This window comes from Pyrgilauda ruficollis, unplaced genomic scaffold (assembly GCF_017590135.1).
Source record: "Pyrgilauda ruficollis isolate IOZ18807 unplaced genomic scaffold, ASM1759013v1 scaffold145, whole genome shotgun sequence".
Taxonomy (NCBI): Eukaryota; Metazoa; Chordata; class Aves; order Passeriformes; family Passeridae; genus Pyrgilauda; species Pyrgilauda ruficollis.
Window position 1 is genome coordinate 1,020,871 of NW_024513099.1, and position 25,132 is coordinate 1,046,002.

General features: G+C 35.7%; 1 protein-coding gene across 1 annotated transcript in view; it reads left to right on the top strand.

The window, feature by feature from the left end:
• Positions 1-20,772, top strand: part of PDE10A (phosphodiesterase 10A) — a 168,609-nt gene extending 147,837 nt beyond the window's left edge. The window contains exons 14-22 of the mRNA XM_041460579.1: positions 1,133-1,275; positions 3,292-3,375; positions 5,764-5,914; positions 8,494-8,649; positions 11,857-12,029; positions 13,139-13,250; positions 14,981-15,061; positions 17,136-17,224; positions 20,547-20,772. Coding sequence (XP_041316513.1) covers positions 1,133-1,275; positions 3,292-3,375; positions 5,764-5,914; positions 8,494-8,649; positions 11,857-12,029; positions 13,139-13,250; positions 14,981-15,061; positions 17,136-17,224; positions 20,547-20,664 — 1,107 coding nt within the window. The 3' untranslated portion in view covers positions 20,665-20,772. The remainder of the gene's footprint in view (positions 1-1,132; positions 1,276-3,291; positions 3,376-5,763; positions 5,915-8,493; positions 8,650-11,856; positions 12,030-13,138; positions 13,251-14,980; positions 15,062-17,135; positions 17,225-20,546) is intronic.
• The last annotated feature ends 4,360 nt before the right edge of the window (positions 20,773-25,132 follow it).

The window sequence follows — 25,132 nt, forward strand, 5'->3', positions numbered from 1 at the left end:
TTTTGTGTAACTAAAATGAGAGAGCAAGCTCTGATATCTGTCTTCTCTTTTCCACTAAAAAATATTATTATTATTTACTTACATAAATTCAGATTACATTTTATAAATTTAACTGGGGAATGGAAATATGCTATATATTCTCTCAATTCCATATTCTTAATACTCAAAGATCAAATTTTACACATATATGCTGTGGTATATGCTTATAATTATCCATGCTTCTAGATAAGAGTGAGTAGCTATTTTTGTCCTCAAACCCTTTGTCATCTCAAAATTTACTATGCCTGTAGGAAACATAAGCAATATAATGATCACTGCTATATAAGTATAAAAATTCAGTAAAAATGCAATGCAGAAGAACGGAGTTATATTCATGGGAGGTAAGATAAAATGCAATGGCTGTTAAGCCTGGTGATTTACATTAATTTTACCAATATCATCCCAGTGGTACACTGGGGCAGCAAAATTTATTACCAGGTGCCTCAAGTTGTTTAACTTGGATCAAGGCAGGTAGAATGGCCAGTATATAAATGACACTTGGGACTATGCACTCATTTGTGTGTGAGTTCACTACTTTTGCATGGTGAATGTTGCCATTCAAGGCATAGTGCTCCAGAGGATGTTTTTAGCTAGTAGATAGTTATGTCCTCACTTGTTTGCAAACCATGCCGTGCCTGAGCCTCTCAGTTATTATTATGTACTTATTTTTCATACTGAATAATAATGTAGTTATGATAAACTGCGCATAGATAGCAGTAATTTGTGCCAATTAATAGAATTCATACAGTGGCAGAAGATATGAATTGTGTCCTGTTGTAGGTTTTCTGACAAAATTTTGCAAGGGACTTAGCTTTGTTTTTGACTCCAGAACTTGGATTGTTTTTCTTGGGAGGGCTCACATGCAATTAAAAGTCAGCTAAGCCTTAGATGTTTACCCAAGTGAGTACATGAAGAGGTTTGCCAGAAGAACGGAATTCAGTGTAATCTGTTGCTTTTCTAATGTGTGAAGTTGTGCAGCCAAAAGCACTATCATTTCTGCAGATGTGTATTGTAATAATCACTGCTTCAATACAGGAAGTAATTTTTTTTTCTTTATTAAATTCCACATTCATGCATGACTTTACTTGTTCAGATGTACCACAGAATTCGTCATTCAGAGTGTATTTACCGTGTGACGATGGAGAAGCTATCCTACCACAGTGTTTGTACAGCAGAAGAGTGGCAAAACCTCATGCACTGTACACTGCCTCCACATATTTATAAAGAAATTGAGCTGTAAGTATTTTTCTAATGTAGCAGCAGTTGTATATAGCCTGTTATTTTTTTTTTTTCTTATTTGTCGTGGAGTTTTTTTAGGAAGCACTTTCATTATTGAACCACATCAATATCATCGTGGTTTTATCTCCAGCTTTCTTATACTTAGCTATACTTAATGACCCGCAAACAAAATTTATCCATCAAAGATATACAATTATACGTACTCAGAATTTTTCCACAGGCACAGGTAGATGTAGTAGTTGCTTTAAACATTAGTTTTTACCTAGGATTTGTAGAGATGAGCTTTCATTCTTATAGTCCCAAATCACCATCAGCTCAGAGCCGAGAGAAAGCTGAGCTTGGAACATCACTACTTAACACCAAATGCATAATCTCATCCCCTTAGATATGTTTTAGAATTAAACATATTTCTCCCAGCTTATTCCTAGGGTTTTCTAGGTTGTTTATGTTTTTTAGGTTTGGTTTTGGGGGTGTGGTTGTGTGTGTTGGGGGTGTTTGGTATTTTTGTGAGTTTCGAGTATGTGTGTGTTGTGCATCTGCTTGTGTTTATTGAAGGGGAAAATGATAATTCACAGTTAAATATCCCAGGTGCTAGAGGGTAGAGTTGCAGCCTAACTTTGGAGGAGGACTTCCCATCCAGCCTTTTAGCCTTTCTCTGACATAATTCAGTTATTTTCAGCTGCTGTATGCTGAAGATGACCCTCTACCTGCATTTTTTTGGCCAGTCCCCACTCAATGCTAGCAATGGGAGCCTTCACATTTTTAAGTCACTCTTTTTGGTCCAGGACAATAAATTCTACTCTAGTAACCAGATGCCTAAAATCAGCTATTGAGTCTCAAAACCTAAATTGTCTTTTTACACCTCATCTCCAGAGCTCGCTCACTTTTGTTCAGCACTGAGCATTGTAGCTGGGAGCAAGGTGAAAGCCTGTGTTTAACAGGGACTGCTTATTGTTAAAGTTCATTACATGTTGAAGTGATTTGCTTGAATGCCAGAGCATTAACAGCTTGCAGGATTACACCCTAATAGGAGCTTATTCTTTGTAGTACAATTTCTTGTGCTTTGTTAGGTGATATTATATAACCCACCTCCTCAGCAAAAATGAATTTTACTTGCAAAGATGACAGGTTTCATTCTAAATTATATTAGCATCCTTTAGTTCAAGCAGAACACATTTCACCATTTTCCAAGCAATTCAGCTACCTTCATTCCTCTCACAAACTGCTGTGCTGTTCAGTGTGGCAAGCAGTTAAGGTTCCATGGAGAAAAAAATATAGGACTTGCAGCACAGAAAGTGCAGGGAAATGGTTAATTAATAATTTAAAGAAAAAACAATTTTTCTGTCCTGGGTCCCTAAAATTAGGCCTCAGTATTGTTATCAGGGGAGGGGAGAAGTCTTCAGGTAATGAAACATTAAAGATATGGTATTAAATGTTAAATTTTTGAAGTTTTGGCTTGATTTCTATTAGCCAGTAAAAACTGATTTTTTCCTCTATCAAAATTAGAGTAAGTCTCATGCAATTTATGACAAAAATTATTGGGAAAAAAGGCCAGTAAATACATTATTAGAGACACCATCTTTACTATTCCTGGGAAGAAAGTCCTGAATATTTTAGAAGTGCCTGTAAATCTCTCATTGTTCCTGAGATTTTTTTTTGTCTATTACCTAATCTGTGGATCCTTAGATAAAGATAGATGTTTCTATTATGTAAACCAAGCCAAAAGCTAGCTGTTGAACTCGATCATAAGAGTCTTTTCCAATATAATATTGGAAAATATTATATTCCAATATAATATTTTCCAATATAAATTACTAAATTATTGTATGAAACTATAAGCATAGTTCCATTGACCTTAGCAGGAATACGTAACTTGAAAAATATAACCTGTATTCTGTGTGTATTCAGAAAGAAGTGAATCTTGCAGGATATACATTTCCTAGTCATTTTCACTTGTTTTTAGTAACAATGAAAAGGTATTTGTCTTTTCTAAACTGAAACTTTCTTCTCTAGATACCATTTTGATATCAGTCCATATGAAGATGTTTGGCCTGCTATTTTTGTCTATATGGTTCACCAGTCCTGTGGGACAGCCTGGTATGAAGTATATTATTTCTTTAGTTATTAAGTCTGTGCTTATTTATTTCTAATTTTTGAGATAATTACTTCCGAATTCAAGGTCTGTTTTCTTTGATGTTTATTTACTATGTTTGGTCTGTACAAGACTGTAATAAACACTTTGGATTTCTTGTCCCACCTTCTTGGTCCTTAGTTAATAAAATCTGGGAACAGTGAGGGTAAAGTACTCATTATATCATCCTAACAGTTGACCTTCCAATTGACAGAAAAATTTTTTGGTTCTGAGATGAATTTGCCTTTCAGACAGAAGATGGAAAAGGCAGCAAAAAACTACTTTTCCCAAAAAAGACTGAAGGAGCATGAAAACTGGTTTTTCAGATGTATACTTGCTGAAATTAATCATGTATGTGGTAAAAGTAAACCAAGATCAGACCTTATCTTGCTAAATTAATCAGTTATTTGCATAGTGTTGCATTAATTATGGAAGTGAATTGTTTTCAAATTAAATGCTTCATTTGCTGTCATTTCTCTCAGTGTTCCTTATTATTACTAAGATCAGTAAGGTAAGTATGGCCCATTGCTAAAATAAAGGAGCTGCTCCAAATTATGGAAAACTTACAGATGGTTAATTGAAAGGGGAAATATGTCCCTACAAAAGGGAGCAACACTTGGGAAATGTTTGCTGGCATTTAATTTTATTTTGCTAACTGAATGGATGTCCTCAAAGTGTGCAGTCAAAACAGAGGATCTTTCAGTCTTTCTCGATGCTGCGAAGTGGGTGACTCTTCTGAACACAGTACTGTACTGCTTAGTGCAGTTAGCTTGTTTCCATTCCAGACTGAATAGCTGTGGATGCAGAGTTTGGGTTTGTATTTTCAGTCAGGTTCTGTTCTCTTCTCTCTCTGACTCCCGGTCTCTTCCTTTCAATGTGTAACTTTGATGAGAAAGAATTGATACCTACTTGGTGTTTATCAAATGAATCTCAACTTTCACATACAAAATTAGGGAAACAAAAGTGAGGAAAATATTTCAAAAGGAGATTGTTGGAACAGGACCTGTATTTAATTTCTGAAAGAACAAAACTTCTCAAACCTTTGAAACAAAGCCAAAACTTTTAGGACTTAAATTTGATTTTAATATATTGAGGAATAAAGTTATGCCTTAAAGTAGTTACCTACGTAATGTATAATTTTCCTGTCCAGGGAGGATTTCAGAGAAAAGTCTGTCATACTCACTACATTTTCTCTTCTGAAGAAATAATATTTTACTGCTTAATCAAGTACAAAATACAGCAGTGGATGAAGTAGTAATATTCTATGTTGAGGCAGCACAGATAATAATTTTTCCTTTGTCTATAATTGTGCCATTGTGTAATAACCATTGAACTGAGATTTGGATGTAGGTGAAAGTGACTATTGTGATATTCTGAATTATGATGTACTACTTTGAACAATAGAGTTCTATTTCTTTCTGACTTCCTAGAATTAAAAGGAAAAGCCTAAAGTTTTTTGAAAGACAGTATGCCTCTGTTTTTCCTTATGTCAGATTAAGGCTGAAAATAATAATTACGCTGAGCAGCACACAACTGTAGAAATACACATTTCTGCCTGTTTCCACAGAGTAAATGTGTCTATATTTTTATACATAGGTCAGAGAGGTTTTTTTCTCACCCCACAAGTACTGCAAAACTAGAACATTAGTACCACTTTCCTGATATACCCAAGAAATTATTAAAACATGGAACTTAAAAAGAAAGTCAAATCGCAGCAACAGGGGAAAAAATGGAATAAAGGAAAACTGCCTTTTAATGAGGGAAAAAGTAATTGATTTAGGACTTAACAAAATATTCTTTGTTGAGAAGTGAAGAAACCATGAGATGTAAATTTCTGTTCTGTGAGTCTAAACTGAAAGAAAAAAATCTACAAATATTGGAAAAAAAAAAAACCTTCTGCTTCTCACAATGTCAATATGGAGCACGTCTATTTAACCAGGTTTATCTCTTCTGGGTCCTTTGCTTTAAAAGCCCCGAATTTTCTGTTTTGATCACAAATCATGTTTTCAAATTGTTCATTAGATGCAGAGTTGTACTATATTTCAAGTTGAATAAGCAATTGAAAGAAATCAATTCAAGTTCCTGGCAGCAGGGAAGGTCATGCAATTGTACTGACTGAGCTGGGTAGCATGACTTATGTTCCCGAATTTAACAGATTAAACCAAGAGCATTGTCAGGCATCCACACTCCTCTGTCCTTGCCAAACTTGAGTGACTCTTCATGTCATTAAATAAGTCATCCACAGTGAGAGTCAGTCCTAGCAAGGAGGGTAAATCAAAGACCATCTTTTCTCCTCTCTTGGTTGTTTTTCCTGTTCCTATTTCTTGTCTCTGACCAAATTATTTTCTTCCTAGCTTTGAACTTGAAAAGCTCTGCCGATTTACTATGTCTGTAAAGAAGAACTATCGCCGTGTGCCCTACCACAACTGGAAGCATGCAGTTACTGTTGCACATTGCATGTATGCCATACTGCAGAACAACCAGGGACTTTTCACTGATCTAGAGGTAGGTGACATAATGGTATCAGTTACCACACCTCATCAGAGCTGTCAGAGCTGTACTTGTTGTTCAAGTACATTTTCTGTGCTAGAGGTATTTTTGTCAGCTTGGGCAGAGTGTATGTAAAGGCCTGCATGGAGGAATGGATGTCAGTAAAGAGTTTGAGGAAGGAGGATTACTCAGATTCCTAATCCTAATCATGTTTTTCAGGACTCCCCTTAAAAAGCCGTGGTTGATTTGCTATAAATCCTTGTCTAAGTTTTGGAGTTCTCCCTGCCCCCTTACAACCACAGTCTTTAATTATTTCACTAACTGTCAGATCTGTCCCTCTGTGAGGGAGGGAAGCACCCTGGATCTTGAATCCTGTGAGGTCTGGGAGATATCCTAAATAGGAGGACAAGAGTTGCAGAGCTGGCTGACATATGTGAGTAAAGCAGAAGAACCAAATGCTAAACTGATCACTAAGTGGAAAAGATAACAAGTAAAATGGAAGGCTTAGAATGTTAATACACAATATGGAAAACTTTCACTTGTTATTCTTCTGAATTATGGTACAGCAGGGAGTACTGTCTCTAATTAATGTTACATGAAAATTCTGACTGGGAGAACTTGTTGTCAGTTGTGTATAACTCTGCAAAATATTATCCATATGGGCTGTAATTTTCCAGGCTCTGTTAACTTCCTTAAGGTGATTCATTTGGGGAAATTCCAGGCACAATTTTTTGGCTCTTTAAAAGAGACATGCTAGTAGAAATCAAAGTTTTGTTCAATGTATAAGCATAAAATGAAACTTGGTGAACTTTCATTTGCTAAGGTATAGATTATCCTGCTGTAAAGCATAGAATTGAAAATTGACACTGAAATGCAAAAGTGGCATATGCCAGGCATATGCTGAAATTTGGCCAAGCTATACAAGCCTGAAAAAAAGAATCAGTATTATTTAACAAAAAAAAAAAAAAAAAAAAAAAAAAAAAAAAAAAAAAATTTGGAAAAAACAGCCTCAGAGAATTTTTAAAGCTCTGATAACATTCAGTACTAACCAAGGAGTAGGCCCCATCTCTTTGGAGGTGGAGAGTAAGAAAGAAAGGGAGAGCAAAAGAGACCACTGTTAAGAGAGATAGAAACAGTCTTTTTTTCCCTGCAAACTCCAGCCAGCCTTCATCTGATTGAGTGTCTTATCCCCAGTCTATGTTCCTGCTCCTTTCAGCAGTCTTTTTTCTTGATACTGGAGATGAATCCAACAAGAATACAGGAAACTGCTGAAAGAAAGTTCGGGGTTCTAGGGATGGGCTGACCTCAGGTGAGGGATGCTGACAGGAACCTCAGTAGATTTAGAGATGGGAAGATAAAACACTGTAAAGAAGACACTGATCTAGAGAAAAATAGAGAAAAATACAGTGGTTAAAGATTTGGGATCCAAGCAGGTACCAAAATAGTTACAAGGACAAGAGCACTGTTATTAGGCATTGTATAATCCTGAAGGACTGAGACAAGAATGACTTCCTGAGACATGGAGACTGGGACAAGCTGTTACTGCATGACTTCAAGTGATAGAGGAAATCCTAAGATTTCCTCCTCTGTTGAGGACATGTGCTGCTGCATCACCTGAGGGTTTTTATATGCTTTTTAAAAATACACTTCACAAGATGCAGTACTGAAAAGATATCATTCAAAACAGAAGTGAATGTCTCAAAATCAGAAATACAGCTAGCTTTGCTACAGCCTTATTTCTGCACATGGTGTATTTGTGATAGTATTTCTAATTGCATAATTGGTATTTTTCCACAGACTCATGAGTCTCTTAGTATAGTATCCAGACTGGATGTTGTTGATGGCTAATCAATTTATCCTTGTTTACTGAACACTCATCAGAACCAATTATAAGACAAAGATATTGTGTCTCTGACGAAATTTTTGTGATACTTCATGCCAACAGTGACAGTCATAAACATTAATTAATTTTTTTTCCAAACACATAAGCTGAAAACCTTTTGAAAAAGAGATTTCAGGGACACCATTTCTTCAGGATATTAAGGATTAGTTATGTAAAAAACCTACTTACTGTCTTTACTTGTTTATGATTGCATTGTCCAGCATTGTCCATGACTCATGTTAGTGACTTCCTAGGAAAAAACCCCACTAGGAGGTTTGGTTAACATTTCTAGGAGTGTTGCAGAGCAGATCTGGCATTGAACTTCAGTGAACCTATCTTGACCAGCAGATCATACATTTTGTATGTTTCTTCTCCCTCAATAACTGTGCTTTTTATTGTTTTAATAAACATGGTAAGGATTCAGTGGATAACCAGACTGTTTAAAATGCAGATTTCTTCTGAAGCACAGTCCAATACTATGTTACTGTTTAACAATGATTTTTAAATGCATAATATAATTACAATTGGACCAAGAATTTTAATTCAGCATGTCCTTACTGTCATGTTTCTCTCATTTTTAAGGATATTTCTATGTGTGCTGTTTGAAGGCAGTGTTAGTGTACTGCAACTTCTACAGTATTTTGGGTAGAGAGTGACATCAAGGGGCAGGAAATGCATCTTGATTTTCATGCTTGTGTCAATTTTTTTGTAGAGAAAGGGTCTTTTAGTTGCATGCTTGTGTCATGACCTGGATCACAGAGGTTACAGCAACAGCTATCTTCAGAAATTTGATCACCCCTTAGCTGCTCTCTATTCCACATCAACGATGGAACAGCACCACTTCTCGCAGACTGTGTCCATCCTGCAGGTAGGATTATTGAAATTGTATGTTCTGTGCATTAGTGTTCAGTGGTGGAAAAAGGAGTCATATCATTGCCAAATAGATTTTCTGAAGCATGCTTAGAAATTATATAATTAATTTCTCTATTATAGTACTCATTTAGATGAGTAGAAGATTTATTACAGCAAGCCAGGTTTCACAGCTAGCAACCCAAGGATTCAACAATAGTGCAAAATACAGCCTTCTCAAAATCTTGAACTTATAAAAATCTTGTGTATTTTAAGGTCTTTACTTATGGCCTGCCTTTGAAGCTTTTTGCTTCTGATTCTCTGGAGGCATTTCCCATGAACATGTGGAATAGGAACTTTGAAAATTAAAAATAATTTTCTCAGATACATATATATATTTTTGTCATAATGTATTTAAACAAAATTTTCAACTATCCTGAAGCTTTGAATAAAAACTCAAGTACTAGTAAAACTTTGTATGAAAAACTTGAAAACCTGCTGTAATAAATTCTGTGAACATTGAATGTGTGGCATGAAAGGGGAGATGTTAATTTTTCAAGCATGAAAATTGTAAACTTATTTTGTTATGTTATTCTGTGCTTATTTGTTACTCGGCAATTTGATATTTAAGAAGTCTGAGTAAGGTAATATTCTGTGAAAGAGAATTCCTAATATGAAGTCATGTGTCTTTATGTTTAATGAAGACAAATAACTACAGAAAAATATGCAGACACTTTTTGGGAAAATACAGGTGTGCTAGTGACACACACACATTTTCTCATGAGTGAAATTTTTATAATTCTTGAGGATTGAGAACTCTTACCTGTGAAACCACTCCTAGTCCATAACATACTTGTGCTCACTAGTTTCAGTTTTCCGTGCACACTCAAATTATAGCATAACCTTGCTACTGTACCACTGATTCATTGTTAATCTTTCTTTCTTTCTGGTTTTTCAGGGGAAGATGATATTTATTTTCTTAAATACATAATCACCTTTTAGGAAAAATACATATTCTGTCTTGTATTCAGAATCACATCTTGTGATTATGGTTTTAGGTATCATATGCATTTAATCACAGAGTGGAAGCTTTATCTCTGAATGCTCCTTCATGTAGGAGGGTGTAATTGAATCCTTCAGTGGTGGTATGGCATTAGATGTTTAGTGTTCATTCTTTGTGTGAATATGTGCAGAGTGAGCATGTTCCTCAGTCATTAACACTTCATTGTCCCAACCATTTTGCATTTTTTCTGGCAGAAATGCTGTAATCAATGAAAATCCCATTTGCCATGAAGGCAGGGAACCCTTTTGCTTCCCCAGCACCTCCTACATTTGCTGTCAATGTGAGTGAGGAAACAGGGATAAGTGGCCAGGGCTGTAGAGTGGATTCAAGACACCAGCTGCTGAAAGCACCCATGGGTGATAATCAGCAGCAAAGGCGGGCTGGAGCAGCCTTTTGGACTTGCTAGATTTTGTTTGAATAAAAAGTCTTATTGAATTCATGGACTGATGGAAATAAAAGCCAAACCAACTCACCAAGCTCTTTAGGATTTATCTGAGTTTTAATTTTAATTAGTAACCTGCAGTACTTTTAACTGCTTGAAACTTTAAAGCTGCTTTGCTCATCCACCTGCAGTTTGAGTGTACACCATACTTAGGACACAGCATTCAATTCACTAGCTTTAGCTCAGCAGGCAAAGAACAAAATCTTCGGAGTTGTACTTTATATGTACTACTCAAAAGCCTAAGTGGCACAAACTCATAACAGTCAGCTTCTATCAGCAGTTTACAGAATCAGTTCTTTTCAAGTAATCTGAATAGAAGTTGTCACAGTGGTCTTTCTAAGAGTGCAGCTTCTAAAGCCCAAGAGTAGAATCCAGAATAATTTAAATATTAGGACAAATAGCCTGGTCCCAGGAATTAGACAGCAAGGCTGGAGAGTAGAAGGTCCCCAAAACCCTAAACTGTGAGAACTAACAGTAGTAATTTTTTGCTCCCAAAGTGCTGATGATGGTTTGAAATGTTTTGAATTTTTTTAAACATAATGTTCTGTGACTTAGAAATCTGTCAAAGGAGCATTGAGACATAGATAGATTGTATTTTCTATTCATTATTCACAATAAATCTACTTGTCTGTAGTAAAAAGTAAAAGTCCTGGAAATTGATGTTTATGTTCCGGATGGTGAGAGAAACCAAGCCTATTTGTACTGCAGAGGATTTATTTTGAGCAAATTAGGTAAATGCTTGACGAAAGTCAGGGAAACTTTTTGAGCTTCAGCCCAAATGCCAATTAAATGTCAAAACACCTCTGCATTTGATATATTTTAATGATATTTTCTTTTTCTGAATGTGCACACCTTGACATGGCTAGTTCATTCTTTTCTTTTTGTCTGCTTCCTCTCAACATTAGGAAGACTTTTGACAACTTGTTTTCAAAATCTTAGAGACAGTAGATAGTCTTGACTTTCCAAAATGTGGAAAGTAGCTTCATAAGTCATCACAGTGGGTGCATATTGTCAGTTAAATGCGCAGTAATACCTTTTGGAGATTGAAAAGTGATGGCAGTGGTGTGTTACCAGAGCCTCCGTAGCTGAAACCATTATCTTTATGAGTCATTCAACTTAAGGTTGAACAAAGCAGCTTTTCCCTCTAAATGTTGATATACTTTAAAATAATTAACTTTATTTTTGTATAGAAAATTATGTCAGTAAATGCAGCGATTTAAGGCGCATTTAATTTGGAACATTAGGAAAACAAAATGATTTTGTATTTTTAACTTCAGTGTTTCTTTATCCATGCTGTATATTTACGGAGTATCAAAACTATGCTTAAGTGAATCAGGTACTCAGTTTATCAACTTGACTGTGCAGACTCTGGATCAGAACTGAATCACACATTTCCAAGTTAACACCGTCTGGAAGTGTTGTGTCTACAGTGATTTTAAATCAAAGAAAAAGATTTCTGTAATTTTTCTCTAGTAATGCCTTGAGGCTGCAGAAGGAGCAGTCCCTAAAACAAATTGGTGGCTTAGTCATAGGTTTTTTATTTTATGACAGTGTTTACAAAGGAAGAATAAAAATGGGAATTTCAGGCTACTAACATTTGAATTTGCAACAAAACTTGTTATTGGGCTGTAAAACTGTCGTAACCTGTCTGGTGAAGTAAAGACTGAAATAATCTCAGAATTAGAGCTTGTGCTTTTTATTGGTTTTTTACTTTTTCATAGCTGGAAGGGCACAATGTCTTCTCCAATCTGAGCTCCAGCGAATATGAACAAGTACTTGAGATCATCCGGAAAGCCATCATTGCCACAGACCTTGCCCTGTATTTTGGAAACAGAAAACAACTTGAAGAGCTGCATCAGACAGGAGCATTAAACCTTAAGAACCAAACACACAGGTAAAGCAGCAAACCAGTAGTAGATCCCTATGTCATTAGGCTAGAAAGAGAAACTTTATTTAAAAAAAAAAAAATTACCTCTGAATGGTAATTTTCTTACATATGTGATCTCTAAGACCAGCAGTGTGTAAAATTACACATAAGTAACAGTAATTGCCATTGCTTTATATTTGCATTGACCCTTAAATGGCTGATGACTTCCTCAACTTAGGGGAAGTGCACTTTGCATTTATTAGTTGATTATACTGCGTATTTGTGTATTTTCTCTGATATATTTGTCTGTTGGTACAGTTTTAATGACTGCCATCACACTGGCATGCAGGTTAGCAAGATCTATGCTTTTTCACATGGAAAATGCATTATTAACAAAGATGCAGGTGTCCTTAAGGGCCATCTTAATTTCTCCATTGGGTGAAAACAAGTGAATTTAAATTAAATTGCCAGTTTTCTTTATAAAACTTAGATTCACAAAACATAGATTTATGCTATAAAATTGGTTCAATTGGATTTCTTTGTGTGTGTGCCTTATTTTAGTAATTATTTTAATACTCCCGATGTTCAGTTACTCTGTGAACAGGTTTGTCAGCATATAGCACAGTGTTACGCATTGGATTCATCTGATGTCCAAGTTTGAATTCATTCCAACAAACCAATGACAGCGCCTTGAGACAGACTCAGAAGTAGTCTTTCCTCTTTTTTAGAAGCTTTTTTCCCTCTCTTTTTAAAGAACAAGGAAATGCAGCAATAAGATATGTCATCTTTCTTTTTACAGACTGGTACTGTATATTCAGAGAATTATAGAGGGGCATGTGAGTGTTTTAACAGGCAGGCATCCTGTGCCCTTGCCTATGGATGTGATTGTGTAGAGAATGGTCAATGAACTCTGGTTGCAAACAATGTAGGGAATACAACAAGGGATGCAGTATGCAGTCTGTGCCATTCCTTATCAAATAATCAAACAAATGAGGAAGAAAAAATAGGTGGGAGGAAATTCGTAGTGTGTATACATTGCTGCTGATTCAACTGAGGAAGGGCAAATGAAAACTTTGCAGAGCAATCATTAATTCTTTACGAAACTTATAATTTAATGTTGTTTTATTCTATTTTAGAGATAGAGTGATTGGCCTGATGATGACAGCTTGTGATCTGTGTTCTGTAACAAAGCTGTGGCCAGTTACCAGACTGACAGCCAATGATATATATGCAGAGTTCTGGGCTGAGGTATGTGTGATTCTTTTGTTTGCTCTCCTTATAAACAGAAGCATCCAGGAAGGAAAAACCCAACTATAAGTATATTTCAATCAACATCTTGGTGTGTTTGTTGTAAAGAGAGTTCACTGGTGCATGTGTGTGTTCGTTGCTTACTCTGAAGTTATTTAAAGAGCTGAGTTAGCTATCTGATTTTCAGGCAGTCGATTTTCCTTCTGTTCAAGATAATGTAAGAAGTATGTCCTAACATAAAGTGACCAAGCAACAGAACATAGAAAAAGTCACTAACTGTAGTTTTTTGTATAAATGCAAAGTATGAAACCAGCTTCTAGGTCAGCTGCCTTGAAACATACTTATAGAGCTATGGTGTGAGTACAGAAAATGCTAAAGTAAATATGAAAAACATTACATTTATTTTGAGTCTTCTTTGTGAGCCAGCCCAACAACAGTGTCTCAGAGAGAGCTGGGTCTTCAATACATAGAAAGTTATTCTACAATTAATGTGTACTGAGAATTGAAACAAGGAATTAAGCTGTAGTAATGTAATCATGTTCATAAACAAATATGCAGTCTCTCACATGTCATATGCTGAGGTGTAAATATCCTAATTGTTTAATTTTTAAGTGGAAGTGACTGCTCTGGGGATAAGAAATAAATTGCATGGAGTGGAGTTATGCAACTTTAGGAGATATGATTGTATTTTCAGGACTACAATTGCACATGTCTATGATAAAGTGTTTTTCTTTTCTGTTATGTTCCCTGTGGAATCTTGCAGTTTTCAGTGGGCTTATTTCTGTTTTATACAGGAATAAAATAGAAATCAAGCCCGTGGAGTTTATGTAGCATGCATGTAGTGTGGAAATTGTTACCCTGCCTGTTGCATGTTCATTATGAAATTCCAGATGTGTGCTTCTTGTGGGTGTACTTCATATTCACATATTCTTGTTCTCTTAATTGTAAACAGCTCAGACTACAACAAAATATTTGAAAAATGCTGACTGTGTAAGCTCAAACATCTAGTCTAGTTCAGCACTGACTTTCTGAAAGGCCTGCACTGGAAAGTGAGTGTTCTTATGAGTGGTAGAATGGAGGTATAATGTTGACATGCCTCACTGATTACATACTCAAATTTTTTGCTTATTAGTAAAAAGACTTTTCTTGCAAATCTTGTGAGCTCAGTGGAGAAGGCAGGATAAAAATTATTTTTCATACTCAAAAATAGTAAAGATGGAATTATGGACATAATTGCGCCTGTCCAGATGTTAATCTTTTAGTAATCCAAGGATGAGTTTATAAAGGTAGATGTTGATATATATTGAAAAGACAATTTTTGACAAAGAGGGTACACTGTAAATTCATCCGGTTTACTTAGCTTTTCCTTGGATGGGTGTGTTGTGTTCTGCTGCTTGCTTTAAACAGGTATTTTGAAACATGAGACTAACTGAGCAGAAAGAGCAGAATAGAATGATTTCTTTGGGTTTAGTCTTCCAGTTGCTTTTTATTATGGAGGGACACTTGGAAACAAGGAAATTGTGTGTGCATTGACTTACAGCATCTGCTGTAATGTACAAAATGAGCCTCTCCTTGTGCATTTTTCTGAGATTGCCTCAGAGTGATACCACACATTATTTTAAATTCTGGATTGTTAGATTGACATAGAATAGAAGATGGAAATTAATTCAGGTCTCAACAGTCTTGTTTTTGTTTTCGTAATCTCTCTCTCTCTCTCTATTTTTCTCCAGGGCGATGAAATGAAGAAAACAGGTATTCAACCTATTCCTATGATGGACAGAGATAAGAAAGATGAAGTCCCTCAGGGTCAGGTATGAACTCTTTCAGTAAAATGGTACTTGTTTATACATAAAACATGTATGGAAAAAAAAAACCATTTCATATATTAATGAATATTGCTTTTGAAACTGGGTTATTCAGACTGCTGAACTTGATGTTATTTTTTAAAGCAGTAGTGGAAAATTTGTTTTCAAATTTTGATTAAATGACAATGTGTTCTTTGCTGTCATCACTTTTTTCTTTCTTTGTACTTGTAGCTCTAGCTAAGACCACAATCACCTTGAATTTTTACAAGTGTCATGTTAGTAAGTGGTTGTTTCAGCCCTTAGGTAGTGTCCAAAGGAGGGTAAGAATGATGGTGAAGGGCTTGAGGGGAAGCCCCATGAGAGGCAGATGAGATCACTTGGTCTGTTCAGCCTGGAGAAGAGGAGACTGAAGGGAGACCTCACTGCAGTTACAGCTTCCTCATGAGGAGAAGGGGGAGAGGATGGTCTGACACTGATCTTTTCTCTGCAGTGGCCAGTGACAGGACACGAAGGAGTGGCCTGAATTTGTGGCAGGGAGGTTTAGGTTGGATATTAGGAAAAGGTTCTATACCCAGAGGGAGATTGGGCACTGGAACACACTCCCCAGGGAAGTGGTTACAGCACCAGCCTAACAGAGTTCAAGAAGTATTTGGACAATGCTTATGGTGTAACTCTTGGGGATGGGCCTAGGCACAGTTGGACTTGATGGTCCTTGAGGTCCCTTCAACTCATCATATTCTTTGATTCTGTGATTTTCATTGAGCCCGAAGGTCTATAGGGTGACTGGTTCTAATGTCCTATTTTAGTTTTTAACAATTACACAGTAATCTTTTTCCATTGAAATAAAATAGTTCCCCTTAAAAACTAGCAAACAAGAAGATAAAAAAAATACAAAACAAATGGACAGAAAATGAGGCACTATATTAGATAGTGTGGATGAGCAGACATCCCATCTGTATGTAGCCTTGCCCTCTAAACAGCTGCAGTTTCTTTATGTTGGTTGCACTGTAAGTACTTCATCTCTGTAAGTACTTCATCTGGGTTCACAGCCCAGGAAATGTATCTTATTTTAATTTAAAGTACACAGAATACTTGGTTACATAGCAGTATGGGATGAATCTTTGTGTTGATGAAAACAAGAACTGTTCTTCAATTTCTGAATAAGGATCAAAGTTTGGACTATTAAAAAAAGAGATATTATCAAATGCTTTAGTTGTGGTACAGTACATAGTATTTCACTAAAAGGCATTTAAAAATTCTGCCCAAAGGAAGGGATCATAGTACACTATTGTAACTATCATAAGAGTCTGGGATAAGTGAGGGATGTTATAATGAATCTGAATGTAATCTGTCATCCTTGATAATATATTAAGTAGCATTTTCTAAAAATTTCATCATGTCATGACAATTCAGCTGTGACATCATAGCTGTCACAGGCCCCTAAGCCTCTGTGAGTCAGGTATCATTAAAAATGCGCTCATTTGGTTTTCCCTAAATAAGATAATGGTAAAAATGTATTATTCAACTGTGTACATGAGAAGCAACTGCAAACCACTCATTGATCACACTGCACACGATCCACAAACGTGTAAAGCCCCCAGCATTTTAAGTACATTGAGCTATGCAATGCATACCCTAGAGGACATCAGAACAATCCATAATCTGACCATATTTTGTGAATGCTGCACAACCTTTCTTTTTTAAAAAATAAAATCATCACATGAATAATGTTTGCAGAAATGTCTCTAACATCTCCACCTACTTCCCACTGCTACTGACACCAAACAGGTAGACATATCCTGAACAAAAGAAATTAATCAATTGAATAATAAAAGGTTCTGTAGAAAACCTTATTTTAAGCAGCCATATAAGTCACGAAAGAAAGGCATGTAAGCAGCTTGTAATTACCAAAGATTTCATGGTTGTTGCTTATTTTAAAGCATCTGGATGTTAAAGGGAGATGCAGAAGTGTGAATAACTAATACAAGTAGTAATTAAGTAAAGAGCTTTGAGCTGTTAGCTTCCAGTATTGTAGTTTGGCAACAATTAAACTATTTTTTCTCATTCTTGTTTTTCATAGATTGGGTTCTACAATGCTGTAGCTATCCCATGTTACACCACTCTTGCACAAATATTTCCTCCAACTGGGCCACTACTCCGAGCATGCAGGTGAGTGCATAGCTGATATCTTGGTCAAGGAAAAAGCAAGAGTGCTTTGCAAGTTTGTCTGGAAATACAGATTTTTAATTTCAGAATTTGCATGAACATCAACAGGGATACACATCTCACATTAATCTATTCAGAAACACAGAGGTGATAACTACTGTCTGGGACTGTCCACTGTAGATCTACAGACACAGCTGATTAAAATGTGTTAGATGCCAAAAGCATTTAGAGAGAAACAGTTCAGTGTTTGTGCATCCCTGTTTGCGTTGGCCTAGTATAATTTCCCTCTGTGTCCTTTTTACTTCAATGTGGTTCCTACAACAAAAATTTAGCTAGTATTCTCTTTACTTAAAAAATGTGTATTTAGCACGTGGTTTTATTTCATATCAGATAAATTCTGTTAAAAACCAGAAAAAGAAATATCCAGAAAATACTCAGTAGTTGAGAGCATAGGAGTAGTTAACACTGGGGTATGGGAGAAGCAGATGTAACTTTATCCTGTAACACAGTGGGTATGGAGCTTGGGTTGTTCTGGAAAAGAGGCAAGAGTCCTTTACCTGTTGACTGCTTCTCTACTTGAATGATGGTGGATTGCTTTGTAGGTAGTTCTGTCCAGTAATTATATCCTAGGCCTTATATATATAAATATATATCTTATATATCTTATATCACATATATATATATATATATATATATATATATATATATGTAATATATCTTTCCTGACAAAATTTTGCTGAAACCAGTGTATGCTTCATGAAAATGTTCCAGTTTCAGGTTAATCCATATTTTCTAGAAAACCTCAGTTGTTTCATAATATGCCAGCAATTTCTAGTCATATCGAGTGGTTAAAGGTCTGTTTTTCTATGCTCTTAATAGTACTCTCTCATATTTTTTTGGTTTGTTGTGGTCCCTAAATTCCGTCTTACATTGAACTTTTTCTTTGTCCTGTATGATCTTCTCTTGTGGATCTTGTGGACTAAATTATTTCTGTTAAGTAAGAGACAAATGCCTTGAAATTAATGCAGTTGTTAGCAAAACAATTTCATTCACACACAAACACTCTTTCATGTAGCTGTGAGAAGAATACGTAGGTCTGTGTCAGTGATACAGAGGACTACCTTATGAAAACAGTGAGTATCTAGGAGCCATCATTAAATAGTCAGCTCAGCTGGCTCTAAGCTACCTCTGCTGGGCATGGCCATGCAACCCTTAGATGGATATGGGAGGACTATTCAGGAGAATTAGAGACTATACCTCTCCAGTTATTACATTAATGGGGCTACAGCTGGAATTTTGTTTAGCGTCTGTGCTTTAAGGAAAGTAGATGAACATGAACAAACAAGAGAATGTAAAGTGCTGGTTTTGCACTACACTTTTGTTTTTCCTTTATTTTTGATGGGTAACTGTTACTTGGTGTGATCAGAGGCATACAGCCTCATTTTTGTTTGGTGTTTCCTTAGCTGCTGACTGAAACAATTTTGATACCACCTCTTCACCAGCAGGGCTCATTCTTGAGCACAGTACTTGAGCTGCTGTGTCCTTGAGTTCTTTGAAACTCACTCACCAGCTGCAAATAATAGCAGCAAAAGCACCCAAGGCAGCATGTCAGCATCAAGGTTTTTATGGAACCTCTGCGCATTTATTCCAGACATTAGGAGCCAGGGCTTTGGGAGCTCAAAGGCAAATGAATCATATTATCTACACCTTACAAAAAAAAAAAAAAATCCAACACTGGTTTTCCATAAAGTAAAATAGCAGCTAACAGTCTAGAAGGTTTTATTGTCTGATAATTTATTCCACATTTTTAAATGCTTTCTTGTCATCCTGTGCAGATCAAGACTGTTAGCCCACCTGTGTTACATTAGCCCATATACTCACTGGGTCTACCAAATTATAAATATATGGTAGTGTATTTATTTGGAGGATGAAGTGATTTATTTTTTTTCCATTATTTCAGACCAAATAATTTTAAATTATTTCCCTTGTGCTTTTGGGTCTCTCAGTTTTTGATGAAATTTATAATTTAAAAATATTTTGGCTGAAATTCTCATTACTTTCCCAGGTCCAGGAAGGAGACAGAAAGAGTGATGCTTCATTTTTTCTGATCCTTAGTGCCTGGTTGTATTAGCTGAGGCTCAATGCCATATTAATGCTGGCTTCATAACTTCCAGCTGTCCTGAAGCACTGGCAGAGCATTTTCCTGCAGAAAATGGTGTAGGTGTTACCCTAGAAGGCACCAGCCTTCTTTGGTAGAATTCATCAGATCCTGCCTTCCACCACCCCCAGAAAATGCGATGTTTTCTCTTCTTACCTGTAGGCTGTGCTTTCAGATCAATATTTGCTGGTTTGACAAATGTTTTGACAAGGCTGTGACATAAAAATCAGATCTCTGCTGCGTAAATTCTGATGTAATACCATGGTATGACATACCATGGGAGAACTTTTAATACTGTTGCCATTCTGTTTGTTTACCAAAGGCATTTAAGAGCCTTTGCTTTAGTAACTAGGGATCTGACAGGATGAAGATGAAGCAGTTGGGTTTGCTCTCTTTCTGTGTTTAAAGACTGAATACTGAGATTTGGCCATTGGTTCCAATACCTACCATCAACACAGACTTCCCAATCACTAGAGTGGTACCAATGCACAGCAAGTAAGACTATGGGTTTGTACCCCCTTCAGATCATTAGAACATTACCTTGATTGAGCTTGATTTCTCATCATTTTATGGCTTATGAACAGATTTTTGAACTTACGGACTGGCCAGGCTGTGAGGTGCTAAAAGACTCAAGGAAAGGGTACCCTTTAAATGTAGTAGACTGACAATATGATTACCACAATAGTAGTTGAAAATTGATACTATGATCCTGGCATGCAACATTTTATATACTGTCAGGCAGCCCTTTTGCAGGAGTTTCAGAAAGCTTAATCTGCTCCTGTGCTCCAGAGTGCTCTTTCAGAGTCTCTGCAGTCTTGTCTCTTCAGTCACAGCTGGGTTTTCCCACAGCCATGAGGACTATAAATTTGTCACATAAGCAGGTGGTAGCTTCTAATTCAGGGCTTGCCTTGGGAAAGGAAGGTTCTGTAGGCTAGGATAGAGTTGACATGGATATGAGTGATACAGAATTACAAAATGGAATAGCTGAAGCTGAAGGCTGAACTAATGTGTAGATGATAAAAGCTTGATGACATACAGGTACTAATATAAATATATTTACATAAATATAAATCTCAAAGTATAGTACAACAGACATTATTGTGAGGAAGAAAAAAATCCCAGTCAACTTATGAAAAGTGTCTTACCTTCAATTTTTTGCATCTCCAGGGACAATCTTAACCAATGGGAGAAAGTAACGAGAGGCGAGGAACCCTCTATATGGATTTCTTCTCAATCCCTTGCTCCTGGGACCTCAGATTCTCTTCCTGTGAAGACTGATGACTGAACAGCAGTAACAGATTGCTTTAACCTGAAAATCACCCCTTCTTGTTTTGGGGATTGTTTTTTGTTTTGTTTAATTTTTATTTGAAAAAAAAAAAAAAAAAAAAAAAAATTTTTTTTGTTTTAAAAAAAAAAAAAAAAAAAAAAAAAAAAAAAAAAAAAAAGAAAGAAAGAAAGAAAGAAAAAGGAAAGCTGCAAAAATGCTAAGAAGTAGACCTGCCTAGGAAGGTAACACCCATAGAGTTACCTCAGCTAAATGACTCTGGCAGCCAATCTTCTAACCTACACCAATGACACAGCATAAACAGAGGGAAAATGACAACCCAGATGTTTTGGAGTCAGCTATCAAAACAGAACTTACAACTTGTGAAAATAAAAGACTGGCCTTATCTCATGGGCTACCTTGCTGAGGCCTTAATTTAAGACTGATGGGGGTGGGGGGGAAACTTATGGGATATTTCTAAATTGTATCTTTCTTGTAAGGGTTTCAATGGTACTTTTATTATATCCGTACTGTGGCTGGCTTTAACACCCGTGTCACTTGGGAGTTCTTGGCTATAAATAGAACAATATACCCATTGCTATTGTGAATGTTTATGTGTGATCTACTTGTTCAGTTTGAACTCCAGCAGAATCCTTGGAGACTATAATTTATGCTTAGGTAACAGTGAATTAATTCTCTTGCTGCAAACTAAAGGAAAACCAACATTCAGGTTAAAGTTTTAAAGTACTTCATTAAGCATCATGATGCCAATTGTCTGTCACTCACAAGGGAAATGTTGGTATAACTAGTGATGGTGCTTTGTTCTTTAGGATGTTTTTTAAAACTCCTCCCTTAAAGCACTGGAAGTACTGGTTAATTATCTCTGATATAAGAGGGAGTTTCAGGTTGGAGGTTTTGTATCCATAGTGAGAGAAATATCAGATAAAATTTAAATGTAACAGCAAAGATTTCCTTTCGTAGCTCACAATTAAGTAAAGCCATCATTTTTATTTTTACCTGCTGAGCTGTTTTTTAAAAGGTATTGGAGACATCTATCTGCTGGGAATAAAAGCCTTGTCAGAAAAGTCAGGTCTGATAAGAGGGATTGTGGTACCATCACAATAAATCAAAAATGTTTTTTGTATTGACTAGCTTTTGTGTTGCACATTAACACTTCATGTCTTCTACTGCTTTTTCCCCCCATGCCAAGATGAGTGAAATCAGGAAACTTCTCCATTTGTCTGTTTTTTATCCCTAGTTAGAGAAATTTCTAGGTTTAGAAATGCCTTTCTTAGTGAAAGAATACCTGACTGAAGAAAAGTACACTAAATGGCGTGTTTACAGTTCTGTGCTGACTTAGGCCTCAGCCTTACAAACTTATGCACAGACTTACATGTAATGCCACTCATAAATTTACTGCAATTGTACAGAATGTTTCACAACACTTAATTTGCCTTTGTCTTTCTCTCAAAAATATTAATAAGAAAAAAAAATCTTCATAGTGATCCACACATTAGGTGAAAACACAGTCTTTACACACCTTTCACATATAGCCTATACTGCATTATGTGATTTTTCACAGATAATGCACTCTTGTGGAGGTTCCGTGGTAACACAGCCTTTGTGTAATTGCAACGAGTAACAGTAGTGACCTAAAGACAGAACACAGGTTCTCTTTTTCCATCTCCTGTCTTTTAGGCTCTATTGCTCTAATAGGCATGGCAGCTTTTGGGTTTCTTGTGAACTTGGCCTCTTGAGTTTTGCCTTCTGTTATGGTCGAGCACATGCTAGTATCTGTTTATGTGTACAGTGTGTGATCCGTAGTCGCATAATGTATAAATGCACCTAAGCCTTTGCTGTACATAGAGATCCTGCAGGCTGAGAATTCAATATGAAGTTATCTTATTTGTATGATGCATGTTACCTAGCAATGGCCTTTTTTTTTTTTTTTTTTTTTTTTTTTTAACCAATTCTAAGTGCAGAAATTATTTGGCAAATCACAGCAAACTGGTTTGGAATTGAAAAAGAGCAAAAACAAACAAAAAGAAAAACATGGCAGGAAACAATTACAGCAAAGTAGAATGAATGATATCTCATACTGTGTCCTCTACTTTCCTCCTCAGCCATTCTGTTTCAGCTAAATAATGCAGATGCAACCTTTCATCACTAAGTACTTGAGGCAGAATCCACGGTTCCTAATTTACATGGAAATTATCTAAATCTATGGTGACTACAGAAGTGCTCTTTGAAATTCAGATGGCCCAACAACTGGATGGAATGTTTTTCTTTGCAGGTTAAGTATATTTGCTTAAGCATATTTGCATTAAAGATAACTTCACTTGTTCTGTTTCCTACCATTAAAAAATGTTTGGCAGTATCACACACTATGTTATGTTTTGAAGTTTGTAAGTACTGATAGAGGACACGATTCCCTGGCAAATTTGTCAAATTGGCAATGAGTTGTTTTATTAATGTCTCAAGTGAATCAGCTACTGTTTCTATTATAGAACTATCCAAACAACTTAAAATATATGTTTGCTGTAGTTTAATGTCTATTAGAATTTTTAAAAATATGCTCCAGTGGATGTGGTTTGGTTTGATTTCCTGGTGTGTAAAAGGAGAAAGGTAATGACAAAATATTACTTTTTGTTAGGACTAGACCAAAAAAATTAGTCACGAGGAGCTGTTATATTTAAGCAAATGTAGTCTGTCTTAGCATTTACATTAGAGTACAGATTCATATGTGTAAATATTTTTTTTTAAAAAAGACTTGTACCTGTACTTCCAAAGTCAAACCCACCAAAAGTTAGAAATTTGGAGCTGCATTTGAATTTCATGGATCAAAGACATGTTGAGATTTAATTGTTCAAAGTTCTGAACTCAAACTCGCAATTGATGAAGACATCTAGGTTTGCAAGACATCTGACTCAGTAAGTTAAATTGTCCAAAGTCATTCCTCCTTGCATTTTTATCCTACTAAAACTCATCTTGCCCAAAAGAATGTATAAAAAGCTTAACAGATCTTTCCTTTCCTAGAAGTGTTAGATTTTATATTCTTAGAATTGCATTTTTCTTGATAATAATTGCAGCTGCTTTTCCCTCCCACATCTAGTAAATGTAAAAATACTGTTTGAAGCTGTAACTGAGCATTTCTAGTGTATTATGTGCCTGAAAGTGTGCCTGAAAGGTATGCACTAAGTGAGAAAAATAGTTGACATAGCATGATACTCATCTGAGATGCTGCATATTTTATTACAGCATGACAAATTCCATTGTTACAATTAATTTATGAATTTTGTATGGTTTTGCAATATTCTACTCACATGGTTTAACTCATTGCAGTATTTTTTTTTTCTATAAGTAATCATTAAAGAAATGAAACAGGGTTTTTTAGCTGGAGTATATGATCAAGCATGTTAAATTGGAGGGGACATGCAGAGTGGAATTCATCTTTTTATGTGACACAGATTTCTTCCCTGTGTGTAAACTTAAAACAGTATGATCAGTTTGCTGTGACTGCACTTAGAGCATATAGTGTTAAAATTGTTGGAGTAGCAAAAAGCAGTATTCATGTTAAAAAAATAGAGATTATTAGATGCTCAAATCAATCATGACCCTCTTGAAATAATGCATTTGCCTCAAACACTGTGATATTGGACCAGTTCTTTGAAGTGGAACAATTAATTTATTTATTCTAAACACAGAAAAGGCTTTCTGCACACTACTACAAGGAAGTTAATGTTCAAACTTTAGGTTCTATATCCCAATCTAGCAAAGGCACATCATAACTTTCGTTTGCTTTCTGACCAAAAACTGTGCTCGATTGTAATACGGGTGTATACTCTGTCAAATAAACCTAAAATAAAAGACTGCTTCCTAGGGTAGATCAAATGATTTGTAGAGTAGTTTCATAAATATTCCAAATTCAGGTTGGGCTGTTACGTGGAGAAGAAAGAACTTCAAGGTAACAACATTCAACTTTATTACATTTAGTGAGCTGAAAATTTTGTTATATATATATATATTTACACACATACATATATATATATATATATATATGATACACATAAACTATCTTTGTAAAAATATGCAAGTGCAATAATTTAAAGAGGTCTTAACTTTGCATTTATAAATTATAAATACTGTACATGGTGTGTAATTTTTTTTCATGTATTCATTTGCAGTCTTTGTATTTAAAAACAAACCTAAACCTTTACTATTACGTTTGTACAATAGAACAGTAAGCATTTATTATGATATCGTTAAGTTGTAAATAAATTCACAAACCAAACAGCCAGTACATATGCATATATGGGTGTCCTATTGTGAAACCTGTTTCTGCTTTTACTGCTGCCTTTAGCACACCAAGACAACTTCTGTGGATATGTAATTATACATATAAATATATGTATGATACATAAAATATATTTAGAAATGTTCATAATTTTAATGGATATATCTATACATATACTTTGGTGTGGATATTACT